The sequence below is a fragment of the Terrapene carolina genome, unplaced genomic scaffold (assembly GCF_002925995.2).
Source record: "Terrapene carolina triunguis isolate 2854851 unplaced genomic scaffold, T_m_triunguis-2.0 Scaffold194, whole genome shotgun sequence".
Taxonomy (NCBI): Eukaryota; Metazoa; Chordata; order Testudines; family Emydidae; genus Terrapene; species Terrapene triunguis.
In genome coordinates, this window is record NW_020664545.1 from 5984601 (window position 1) to 5997172 (window position 12572).

General features: G+C 59.7%; 1 protein-coding gene across 5 annotated transcripts in view; it reads left to right on the forward strand.

Annotated features, from left to right (window-relative positions):
• SHC2 (SHC adaptor protein 2) overlaps positions 1-10222 on the forward strand; it is a 28553-nt gene extending 18331 nt beyond the window's left edge. For 2 of the 5 annotated variants that reach the window (XM_024222473.3, XM_024222451.3), the window contains 7 exons: positions 503-554; positions 1480-1606; positions 2287-2443; positions 3422-3488; positions 4547-4687; positions 7290-7591; positions 7735-10222. In XM_024222473.3, the coding sequence (XP_024078241.1) occupies positions 503-554; positions 1480-1606; positions 2287-2443; positions 3422-3488; positions 4547-4687; positions 7290-7591; positions 7735-7863 (975 nt within the window). In that variant the 3' untranslated portion in view covers positions 7864-10222. The remainder of the gene's footprint in view (positions 1-502; positions 555-1479; positions 1607-2286; positions 2444-3421; positions 3489-4546; positions 4688-7289; positions 7592-7734) is intronic. The other 3 variants (XR_002909580.3, XM_024222458.3, XM_024222467.3) reach the window with 3 other exon arrangements.
• Positions 10223-12572: the final 2350 nt, after the last annotated feature.

The following is a 12572-nucleotide window of genomic DNA, read 5'->3' on the forward strand; positions in this document are numbered from 1 at the left end:
CACACACACACAAGGATTGGGGCCTGGACCCCTGCTTCTTTCACCCCCAAAGCCCAGCCACCCCCTACGTGAGCTCCTGCAGCTGCCAGGGGTAGTATGTCCTTTATCTCTTCTTTGGGCTGCAGCCACTAGAGGGCAGTCCTCCCTCAGTCAGCCCCAGGGAGCTGGTTCGTTACAGCACAGGCTGCTCGCTGGGCATGACGGAGGGCAGATTGCCCTGGGGCAATGGGGTGAGTCCCAGCACCGGGGAACCCTCGCTGTCTCTGCAGCACGCCCAGGCCCTCACCAGCCGAGGAGGGAGTGTCTCAGAGCAGGGACCTACACCCACGTTACCTGGGGAAGGGGGATCTGCCAGCCGGGGGACTATGGCTCATGCCCCTTCATACCCAGGTTCATAGCCCTGCCTCAAGCCCCTCCAACCCTTAACCCACAGGCCAGATCCCGGACCCCAGGAATGATAGCCACAAACCCCTTCCTTCCCTGACTCTCCCTTTCTCTCCAGGACATGACAGACTACGTGGCCTATGTGGCAAAGGATCCCATTAACCAAAGAGGTGAGCGGGGCAGAGGTGAGGGGACACAGGGGGGTAACAAAGAGGGATTGTAAGCAAGGAAGGATCAAGGCTAAACAGGAGACCCATACTGGCCAAAAGTATGGAGAAGGGTTCTCCCCCCGCCACCCACCTCTTGTGCATTTATTGTGCAGAGTGTAACAGGGGAACTCACCGCCGGAGTGCCCCCTCATGCCAGCACGTGGCCTTGCAGGGATTCTTCCACTCTGGAGGCTCTTTTCCCTGGATCTGCCACAGCTTCTCCCAGGGACAGCCCTGCTTCCGAGAGCCCCTCCATGAGGTTCTCCTGCCGGCTGCCGCCTGGGCCACAGCTTCCTTCCCCACCCCTTCTCTCTCAAGCCTTCTGATGAGGCCCAGGTGTTCACCATGCAAACACTTGACCCCATTAATCCCACCTCCTTAGGCTAGGGGGCAGTTAATTATGGCCCAGGCAAGACTGGCCCCATTTCACCTTAAAGGGGCCTGTTACCCCCATGGCAGGAAGGGACGGGGAAGAGCAGCTCACGGATGTTCCAGGAGGGATCCGTGGTCGTGGGGGCTAATAAAACATAAGCTGGGGTCGGCTTGTCCGATTGGCTCCGTCCTGCCACTGAAGAGGATGAGGAGGGTGGTGGCGGCGCCCGGTGGGTAAAAAGCTGAGCTGGGTCCAAGCTGGATTCGCTAGACCAGATTCCACCATGTTCAGAAAAAATGAACCCCAGCTCTGGACCACCCTGGTTCTGTGACCCTGAACCCCAGCCTGAAAGGCCGTCCATCTCTCACTGCCCCAGGCTGGCTCCTGGCTGGGACATGGCCCCTGGGGGGCTAGACTCCCATTTCGCAAGCGCTGCCATATGTCCCCCGGGGGCCTTGTGCACAGGCCAGATGCCCCGCCTGATGTGTCTGTGTCTCTCTCCCTGCCGGGCAGCCTGCCACATCCTGGAATGCTGTGACGGGCTGGCTCAGAGCATCATCAACACGGTGGGACAGGCCTTCGAGCTGCGCTTCAAGCAGTATCTGCACAGCCCCCCCAAGGTGGTGGTGCCGCCGGACAGGTAGGGGCGGGGAGAGACACGGGGCCTTTTGGTGCTGCTGGGGTCGCCCTGGCCAGACTGGGCCTGCTTTTATGCAGGTCTGCACCTTCTTACCTTATCCTGGGCAGCAATTTCCAAAGCTGGTCCAGGCGAATGAGGCCTTGCAACCTTCTACCCCCATGTTCATCCATCCCTTACGCTGGCATCCCAGCCACTTCCTACTGCCCCCACAGGTGCTCTCCAGCCTCGGGGACAAGGTGGCGTTCACACTGCCAAGCCTTCACGGATCTGCTTTGCAGTCACCACCTGAGCAGGACCTGAGATGCTTCAAGCCCTCAGAAGGCCTGTTGGTGGAAGACCGGGACCGTCCTCTGCTCGGTGCATTGGGGTGTTGCCATTCTCTGCATCACAAGATACAGGGCCCTGCAGCAGGCTCCATACGCCTGTGGCTCTGGGGGCTGAGGGGCCCTGGCTGTGGGTTCTGTCGCAGTTATGGGTGTTAGGTCCAGCATGATCTCAGTGCTAGGTGCTACCCTGCCCTGGGTGCTCGATCATGAGATGTCCTGGGTGCTAGGTCTGGGGATGCTCTGGGTCTGGGTGCTCCAATGGCCTGGGGTGCAAGGCCAGAGCTCTGAGTGTAGAGTCGCCATGGTTCTGGAGTCTAACCGCATTCCCTAACTCCCGTATCCTCTGTCGCGCAGGGTCATGGGGACCGAGGAATCCGCGTGGGGCGACGAAGAGGAGTCGGCCGAACACGACTACTACAACAGCATCCCGGGGAAGGAGCCTCCCCTGGGGGGACTCGTCGACTCTCGGCTCAGGCACTCCCAGCCCTCCTGCGCCGGTCACTTCAGCCAGGTGAATCCTGCAGTCAGCATGCTTGGCGGTACAGCTTCCCCAATTCCCCCCAGCCCCACAACCTCCCCACCCCAAGGCTGCACCCACAACCTCCTGTGTTGAATCGAGCCTTTTCCCCCTGATGCTGACAGCTGGAAACCAAACTGGTTCTTGTCCGCATAGAGGACTCCTGCAGTGAGTGCCTGGTGCGGGGCCAGGCCTGGAGCTTCTTTGGACTAGCCTCTGGGGTCAGGGATGGAGGTTGGTCCATCAGGGAGAGCCCCATACAGGTCTACGGCTTCCTCTGGGGCTTGGGGGTTCTGTTGTCCAGCAGTAAAGTCCGTCCCAGCCTCTGAAGGCTGCGTGGGATTTTACCAAAAGCTCCAGCCATTGAGTCATCAGTTCATTACGTTTAAGGCCAGAAGGGACCATTCGATCCTCTGCACAACACAGGCCGCAAACCCCCAGGTGAACGTGCTACAGCCGTCAGGAGACTAAACAATGATGTGCAACAGGAGGGACGTAGGTGCACCAATCCCACGGCCCCTGCATTGGCTGTCACTAAACCCCTCGATCTCTCACAGGCTGGGTCATCCCGTTACACAGAGGAGGGAGCTGAAGCGTGCGGGGGTGAAGTGTGGAAGCGTGACTAGAGCTGGGTTTAGCACGAAGGGGTTTGTGGCTCTCCGACCCACGTGCTTGTAGACTGCACGGCCACTGCAGGGGCTCCGTGGGGGGACCTGCTGCACACTTCTATGAGCTGTGACCTCCAGGCTGTGTTTCTGGGCCTAGCAACGTTCTCCATTTGCCAGCAAGGGATGGAGGCCCTGAGGAGGCAGCGAGCAAAGCTGGGGTATCAGCTGTCCTCACACCTCCACCTAATGCATCTCCCTGTCCGCTGCCTGGGTCTCCATATCACATGCCCACGTGTGGAGGGGAAACATACTTCCTGCATCATGTGTGGTGCATGGACCGAGGTCTGATTCTTCTGCTTCACAGGTTGGATTTCCTGCCAGAAGAGACCAGAACAGCCACCCGGGCTCCCACTGGGACAGCGACGCTCCTGGTATGTGCTGCAGCTCGAAGGCGTCATTTAACCCAGGGACTCACGTCCCTGTGGGCACGGGAATGCATGGCCCAAGGAGTCGCAAATGCCTGTGGTGGGACCCTCGGAGATGGGCATCCCTGTCCCTAGCTGCCCGGTTATGAGAAAACTAGCTGAGAATGATGCATGGAGCAGCTGCTTGGAGCGATGCCCCTTTTGCAAACCCGATCCTTTGGCATGAGTCACACAGCCTGGCACGTCGGCTGATCCTTCCGCACCATCACCACATGGACTCCAGGGGGAACTGTCAGGGGGTGGGGGGTGTTTCTGGTCACCAATGAGCTTGTCCCCGAGTCTCCCCTGGATGGTTCAGCAGCTGCTCCCACCAGAGACGATGTAGGAAGCTTGGTCGCCTGCTTCTCCCCTAGCGGGTCAGGGTGAAAGGGCCAAATACGGGGAGGTGAAAGGACCCAGGGGAAGGTGAGATCGGTGTAGGAGTGCGTGGCCAAGGAAAGGACAATCCTAAAGGGAGGAGCAATGGGGTGAAACTCAGCAGAGGGAAGTTCAGGCTGCACAGAGCAAGGAGAGCTTCCGAGCAGGGAGGAGTGTGTGAGGTGGAAATCACCTCCCCAGGGAAGCGGTGGGGGCCCCCATTGGTACAACTGGACAAGACACCAAAGGATAGATCACAGGGAGCGATCCTAGCATGGGCGGCGGGTACCATAGGCTGAGCGAGGCTGGGTCTCCCCAAACAGCCAGGCCCAGCTCTCCCCTCCTACTTTCCGCTCTGCGTGCGGCTCCAGTCCCCCAGTGCTGGCCCCGGGGCTGTGCTGCCCACCTTCCCGGCGCTCCGGGGGGCTAGCCTGAGGTGGAGGCTGGTAGCCGCTGTGATGGGGGGCTTTGGGCTCCGGCAGGCAGTCAAGGAAGAGGAGGTGGGGCCTCAGGCCGAAGGGGCAGGGCTGGGGGCTAGCCTCCCTCAGCTGGCGGTTCATGGATCCTGGGGTGGCAGGCCCGGCTCCTGTGGTTCCTTTGCACAGAGCCTACCGGCGCTCACTGCAGGGCACGGGTGTGTCTTCCAGGCCAGTCCTGCGACGGCTACCTCCAGGCAGACGGCCAGCCCCTCGGATGCCGCGACTACGAGGAGCACATGTACGTCAACACGCAGTGCCTGGACGGCTGGGAGCACGAGGCGAGCCCCCCCAAGGATCTCTTTGACATGAGTAAGACAGCAGCCTTGCTCAGCGTGAAGGGTGGGGGGAAGGGGCAGGAAGCCGTCAGGATTGCTGAAAGCCATGATCTCAGGCCCTGCTTTCCTCCCACTCCGGGGCAGGAGAGGAATCAGGTTCTCAGGAGGTCTCCCATTAAGGTGGCCAGACCTGAGCTTGCTTAGCTTGCATGCTCCTGCAGCCAGACCTGTCTGCTAGGAGCATACACCAGCAGTCTCTGTGTCCCGTCTGCATTTGAGAGGGGATGGGCCTTACCGGGAGGGGCGTTTTGTCCCCTGGCGTCAGGTGATCCATGCAGCAGCCTCGCGCTTAGCCCTTGCCGTCCGGGCACCAGGCTGGAGCCCATGTCACACATGTCCTGCTGGGGAGCGGAGAGATTCCGCTCGCAGCTCTGTGATGAACTTTCCTCTCCCTGCGTGAGGGGAGCTGCAGCGCCAGCCTGGTTGCCTTGTGAAAAGGTAGCATGCAAAGAGCCCCCGGGGCCATCCAGCCTGGGGGAGATGAATGCTTCTCGGGGTCATCCAGCCCCACAAGCTGGTGTGGGGTCAGAGAGTTAGGCCAGCCAGCTCCTTGCAATGTCAAAGAGACGCCTGAGGCCTTCACCAAATGGCTCTCCTGTCAATAGTGCTGTCGCCATCTGGCACGTGTTTAACACTGCCCTCTCCTGGCTGTAGTCAGTATTGCTCAGCTATGAGTCCTAGACCCTGTACTGCTCATGGGACTCCAGTGGTAGGTGCCCGTGCTTTTGAATCAGAAGCCCCGTTCTACTCCTGTTTTAGCCTTGCGGCCTCAATATGCAGCAGAGCGACAGCCTAGAGAGCCAGGGATTCGTTACTGTACCCTGCTCTCTCCTGAGCTCAGATCCCTCAACAGACCGTAACGAATTTCCCCTCAACGGCCCCGTAAGGAGCAGGGACGCCTGTGTGACCCCATTTCACAGGTGAGGAGGCTGACTGAGCAAATAGAGCCCAGGACTCCTGCCCCTTCCCTGCAAGGCCCCCGGCCCCTATGCTGAGGGGAGAGGCAGCAGCCTGCATACTTGGGGTCCACATGGGAGCCAGCCCTGAGTGCATCCAGCTGAGAAGTCACATCGTCCCAAGGAGCTACAGACCCTGCGCTGCCCCTGGGGCTTGGCCAGCGCTCGTCGCTCCAACCCTGTCAGTGAGCGGCTCCCGTTTCCAGCCAGGAGCCGAAAGGCACGAACCAACCCACCCACCCCAAGCGCCAGCTAGGGAAGGAGGAAGGGCTCCGAAGCTTTTCGGAGGGTGACACCGCTGAGCAGCCGTGGACTGAATCGCTGGGGCCGCGGCCGCGCTGAATGCGAGATGCAAAAAGCGACTCGCCCTCCGCCATGTCCTCGTGCTCTGCTGGATGCGGGCGAGCCTGGGAGGGAGGCCGGGGGTTTGTTTAGCCAGCGCCCCCTCGGCTGGCATGCCCAGAAAACACAGGGGCAGAGGAACAGACACCCAGCCGCGCCAGGCTTCTGCCTTTCACAGGGGCTTGGGGGTATCATTAGCATCCAACTTCAGTAATGCACGTGCCTAACCAACAGGTGACTGGCTGGCTAGTTTAGACCTGCCCGGAGCCCTCATCTCTGGGGGTGTGAGCATCTCATCAGCATTAGCCTCCCAACCCCCCATCAGAGGCAGGGCAGGGCTATTAACCCCTGTTACAAATGAGAACTGAAGTCTAGAGATGGAGAACCACGGGCCCCGGAGGGAAAGCAGGGACTCAAACCTAGATCTCCAGAGTGCTAGGTTCACACGGAACCCCTGGGCTGTCCTTCCACTCCGGGGCAGCCCTTCCCTGCAGTCCTCCTGTCCTTACAGGGTACGTCTACACTGCAAAACCGTGGCAGTGAGTCTCTGAGTCCGGGTCAGGGCTCGCCCTACGGGGCTAGAAATAGCAGTGTAGCCAGGGCTCGAGCCCGGCCTCTGAGGCCCACCCCCCACTCCGGGTTTCAGCCGCAGCCCGAAGGTCTACGTGGCTATTTTGAGCCCCGTGAGCCTTAGTCTGTTGAGACTCGTGGCTGCGGGTTGGGTTGGTATTTTTTTGCAGTGTAGACGTACCCACAGTCAGGCCTGGGCTTCAGACCCCTGCTGAATCGGGGCCCATCGCGCTGGGCTGTTCGTCCCCTTGCGGCATTTCACCTCGTCGCTTTGGTTGGGCCTAGGTGGTGATTTCCAGGGGTTTAGCCGTGCTACAGAGCCCAGTTCCTCAGACGCAAGGAGGGGAGACTCCTTCTCTATCCCAGGAAAGCCATCAAACCACTCCACTGCACACGCATCTCCTTGGAGAAGGAGGAGAGACCACAGCACATGTGGCAGACGTTACCCGTGTCGCCTAGTGCACCACCGCAAGGTGCTCAGAGGCTGCGGTGAGGGGCACGGAGTAAGCACCTCACTAGAACAGAAGAGTGGGACTTGCCTTTGGCCTTTGGCTCAAGGCCTTTAAAAGAGCCAGCCCAGGTCCAGCAACGGGGGAATTCTTCCCAGACCCAGCTGGCAGTAGGTCTGGGAGCCCTGTGATGTGATCCCGGCTAGGGTAGCTGCCAGGGCCTGTCCTCTCCTTGCTTTATATTCTTGGCTTCTTGCAGGGCCTTTCGAAGACGCCCTAAAGCTGCATGAGTCCACGGTGGCTGGCGGGGCCAGCCCTCCCCTTGAGGACCAGTGGCCCAGCCCGCCCACCCGGAAGGCTCCCATCGCCCCCACGGAAGAGCAGCTGAAGCGGGAGCCCTGGTACCACGGGAAGATGAGCCGGCGAGACGCCGAGAAGCTGCTGCAGATGGACGGGGACTTCCTGGTGAGGGACAGCATCACCAACCCCGGGCAGTACGTCCTGACGGGCATGAACGGCGGGCAGCCCAAGCACCTGCTGCTGGTGGATCCTGAGGGCGTGGTAAGGACCCGGCTGGGCTCCCCACGCTCAGCCCGAATGTCCTTGATGGGCACCCCACCAGCCTCCTCTCTGGGTGGAGCACTACCTGCCCACTCCCCAGCCCCCGCCTGACACCCACCCCCTTCCCCGTTATGTTGCTCCAGGTGAGGACCAAGGACGTCCTGTTCGAGAGCATCAGCCACCTGATCAACTACCACCTGCAGAACGAGCAGCCCATTGTGGCGGCGGAGAGCGAGCTGCACCTGAGGCAGGTGGTGAAGAGGAAGCAGTGACGGCTGGGTGCGTCCCCCCGGCAGGGGCCTACAGGGGGCAGGCAGGAGACCAGGGGGCCTGATTCCCTCCTGCCCTCGCCCCCGTCGGAGCAGCGGGGCAGTGGGGAATTGGCCCGCCCCCTCTCTCCTCTGTGCGGGTGACCCAGCGGGGACAGACCCGGTATCCACTGCCTCTTGGGCTGGGCTAACGGGGGTCGCTGGGAGTGAGACGCCCCCTGAGCATGCTGGGCCCCTGACGCTGTGATCCCTGACAGCAATCTCCTTTCTCTCTGGCCCAGAGCCCACCGGGGACCTGGCTCTGTGCCCAGAGCGCCTGCCCAAGGAGGAGAGGGGAGCCAGGTGAAAAAGACAAGTGGATGCCACAGACTGAAAGCCCTGCCCCCCTTCCCTAAGCAGCACCCACATCCCCCTCTGCTCCTTCTCCTCCACCCAGTGCCACAGTCACCCTTTCTCTTTCCCCAGGGGACTGTTTTCCCCTCCCCTCCCAAAACAGCTTCCTCTTTCCCTCTCCCTTCCACTTGCGGCCACGCTCCCCCCTTCTCTCCCCCTCCTCCGGACTCGCGCCACCTTCCCTCTTGCCTATGGATGGCTGTCTCTCGCCTACAGGCAGCCACCTGCGCCCGTGTCTCTTCGGTGGACCCCTGCCCATTCGTGTTCTCTCTCCCACCTCCACCAGTGGAGTGCTGTCACATTCCCCCTCTCTCTCCTCTAGCCCTGTGCCATCTTCCGTCTCTCTCTTTCTCTCTCTCTCTCTCTCTCTCTCTCTCCTACAGACTGTTGCTACATCCCCTCTTTCCCTCTTAGCTGCAGGCTGCTGCCACAACCCACGCCGACTTTTTCACTCTTCCTCCTATCCTGGGATGGAGGCGATGTATTTATCCTACACGTGCCGACGAAACTCCGACTGGGACGTTAGCACGGCTCTCCCCACCATCCCCGCCAAGGAGCCCGGAGGACACAAACGGAGCTCAGCTCTTTGCCGCGTACGTCCCACCAGGAGCACACATACAACAGATCAAACCTACCCCCGACTTCTTAGACTAGTAGTTAATTAAAGCAAACGAATGGTGAGCAGGGAGCCGTGCTCGGAGAGCTGCTTGTAACCCCGGCTGGGCGCGGACTGTGGTCTAGTGGCCTAAGCGCGGTGCTGGGTGCCAGGACACCCGAGCTCTTTGCCTCCACCTCTGCTGCTGACTGGCTGGGTGACCTTGGGCAAGTTGCTTTGCCGCTCTGTGCCTCAGTTTCTCCATCTGTAAAATGGGGAGGATGATATTGACCGACCTACCTCGCAGGGGGTGCTGTGGGGAGGAGTTTGCTAAAGCTGGTGTGGCCTTCTGAGTGCTAAATAGCATCCAGCTCAGTTGTTAGGTTTAGTCGCTGCTAGAGATCATGAGAGGGGTAGGGAACCCCCTTTGGAGGTATAATTGGGTGTGTCGGGAGGGGTCAGAAGCACAAGGCCCCATTCCCATCTGCAAGGAGAATAGGAGCCTCTTCCCCATCTCCCAAAACCTCCCCAGCCAACCCATTACAGTAACAGCTGCTTAGACTCCACTTCACAGCCCTGACGGGACAATCTTGTAATTACGTTATCTGGCTGAGATGGCCCATCATTAGGGAAACAACTGTCAGATCTTATCAGCACTCTGCTTATTGAATCAGGATGTGAGGACAGACGTTTGGACCTTGGGAGAGAGGACAAAGAGCGACACAAGCGAGGGTGTGGCCGTCCCACCGCTGGGACGCATCTCTCCTCCTGCACAGCTACCCAGGAGGTGACGTCGGTGTCCACTTGGCTTCTGCCCCGCTTCAGAGCCTCAGCTCCTAGTACCTAGCCCGGGTCACGGCACTGCCCCTCCGCTCTGGCTGGGGTAGCCAGGTGCCTGCTTCCTTTGGATGGTGGAAGATGGGACCTTCCCCAGAGCTTAAGCTTTGGAGACTCACCAAGCACCTGCTATGCAAAGCTCACAGCTCCTTCAAGGCCAGCTGCTCCCAAGAGGCATCGCTGCAGGAGATGCCAGAGTCATCTTCCAGCAGGGGTCCCTGCTCTTTGGAAGCTCCCATCTCCTCCAGTCCCACCCCAGTCGGCATTACAAGAGAGGACAATGGAAAGGTACCTTCTCCAGCAAGGTGGGTCTTGCTCTTCTCAGGCACACGGGTCCGTGTCACTTTGTAGCGGGATTTTACAGGTTACCCGGCGCTGGGACCCAAGGTGAGAATTCCACTGAACGGCTGCAGCCTTTTAAACGCTAGACAGCGATTGTCTCTCCACCGCACCGGCCTTCGGGGAAGCGTCTGACACGCAGCGAGGGGTTCGCTGGTTTGAATACGTTTCTAATTAAATGTGGAAATGATCAAACGGCCTGAGCGTGAGCTTGCCTCTGCTTGACAGACCCCGGCGCAGCATGCGCCCTGGGGGAAGAGATGAACAGAGCCATCTGCCTCTGCAGCTGCTGCTCGTTGCAAACAGCCGCTCAGGTGAAAGCAGGCCATGACAGGTCCACCCCTGGCTCCTGTGCCACCGTGGGGCGACTTTCATATACTATCCCCTGATCCTCCAGCTGGTCCAGACACGGAAGTTACCTAATGGCAGCATAAACTCCCGAGGGGTTGGTCCCTATGGCCCGTTCTCTCCTTGGCCTCATTGCCAACAGGGGGTTGGGAGGCGCATCCCTCAAGGCTGCCCTACCCGGGATTGAACTGGGGTCCTCCAGAACTAAAGGCATGAGCAGCTACAGCGTGAACTAACGAGCCAAGCTGCCCCAGCGGGGGCTGTAAGAGACTCGTATGCTCTGCAGATCAGGCACCGAGGGGTACACGCAACACACGGGTTTCACGTGCTGGGTCCTCCAGACCACCTAGCCAAGCAGACACTTTGTTTGTAACGCCCCCCCAGCATTCCGCTCCCCGCCCGCCCCCCTACACACTCCCGAGCTCCTGATTTCTAAAGGGGCTTCCGGCAGATTGAGCCCAGCACCAGTCCTCGCCTCCTTGATCCTGGGCATCGCTGAAATTAAGAGGGAGCCCCCCCCCCCGTTGGAATCCAGGGTTGGATTCTGGATTCTCACTGGAGCTGGGGGTGCCTAGACCATTAGAGAGAGCTCAGCTGTGACATCTGCAGCTGGATCCAGGGTTTGAGCTCAGCCCAGGACAGAGAATGGGGAGGCGCTGTGGATTTCAGACCCCTACCCGGGCTCAGATTCTCAGACACGCACCCCCATTGACAACGTCGGAGTGTTTGGATCTAAGGTGGAAAGAGTTAGCTCAGGGCCATCTGCAGGGACATGGGAGCTTGGTCACGTCACGTGCATTGGTTAAAGTCTGTATTGTGGTAGCCCCGGCAGCTCCGGGCCTGGAGCGGGACCCCATTGCGCTAGGCGCTGTACAAACAAAAAGACAATTCCTGCCCCACAGAGCTTGCAGGCAGGATTGGTCCCTGCTATATATTATCCAGCCTCTAGATCTGGTTTAGATTTAAATGACTCAGTTCATGTGGCTTCTACTCCTCCCCTTGGGAGATGCCTCTGCTGCCGAGCACAAAACACCAGTATTACAGCTGCGTCCACCTGCCCGCGCCCCACATTGCTACTGGCACTCCATGGCAGCAATCCCCCCCCCCTCTTGCCCCAGGAGTGGGGGGGCTCCATGGGCCGGAAGGGGAAGATTGCACTGCCGCTGCCTGTACTGTGCCCATCCTGTTGATCTCAGAGGGCACTTGGATCAAGGTGGAGCCTCTCAAGGGGGTGCCCGCACCTCCCCCAGGGTGGCACGTCCCTGTTCCAGAGGAAAACACCGGCTGTATCGTTGGAAATCAAGGGCCTGATCCAAAGCCAGTGGGAGGTGACTCCAGTGGAATGTAGCCGGGTTTCACCTGTTCCCTTCAGCTGTTCTTTGCTAGTCGCTGGTACAGCCCCTGGCTGGGGGGGGGAGTCAGGATGTTCCCCCACTAAGCCCTGTCGTCCAATTACTTCCTTCCTCCTCCAGCATGTTACAGCTCCTTTATTTTTATTCCTGATGCCTTCTGGGGGGGGGAGAGGGGAGAACTACCGGGATCTGGGTTCAAGATCTGCCACCCGGGTGTAGCCCAACGGTGGGGCTTGGACACAAGGTGCTTCTCAGACTGGGTCTCTCTCCCTCTCATTGTGTCGCGCCTGGCGCCCGCTGGGAGCTGCCATTCATCAGGAGCTAAGGAACGCTCCCATTCAAATGGGAATGAAACCCCAGCCGGGGTGCCCGTCTTGAGGCTCTTTTCTATGCAGAATGACCCCACAAAAGGAGCGTAGGTCAAATGAACAGAGGCAGGAAAGGCCCGGTGGCTCTTGCCCTGCCCAACGCTCCTCAAAGCGGGTCGTGGCGGGTGGCTGTTGATCAGGGAAATTGGGGGCCTGCTTCCAAAGCAACGCGAGTACGTCTGAATCCCCTTCCCTCCACTCCCCCTCATCTGTCGCCGCATCCAGATGAACTTAAATTTAGGCCCTGATTTTCAAAGCTTTTGACCCCGGCTCCCAGTCTCCTGGGTCTAGTTCATTGCAAACTGCAGGCAGCGTTTGGAGCACCGAGCTGATCAGCTGATGAGAGGAAGGATGGATGTAGCGAAGGAGAGCTGAGTGCTATGCCCGGCTCTGCTACTGATCCCCTTTAAGGCCTTGGCCCTGTCACTTTATCTCTCTGTGCCTCAGTACCTCATTGATCAAAGGGGGCTGATAATACTC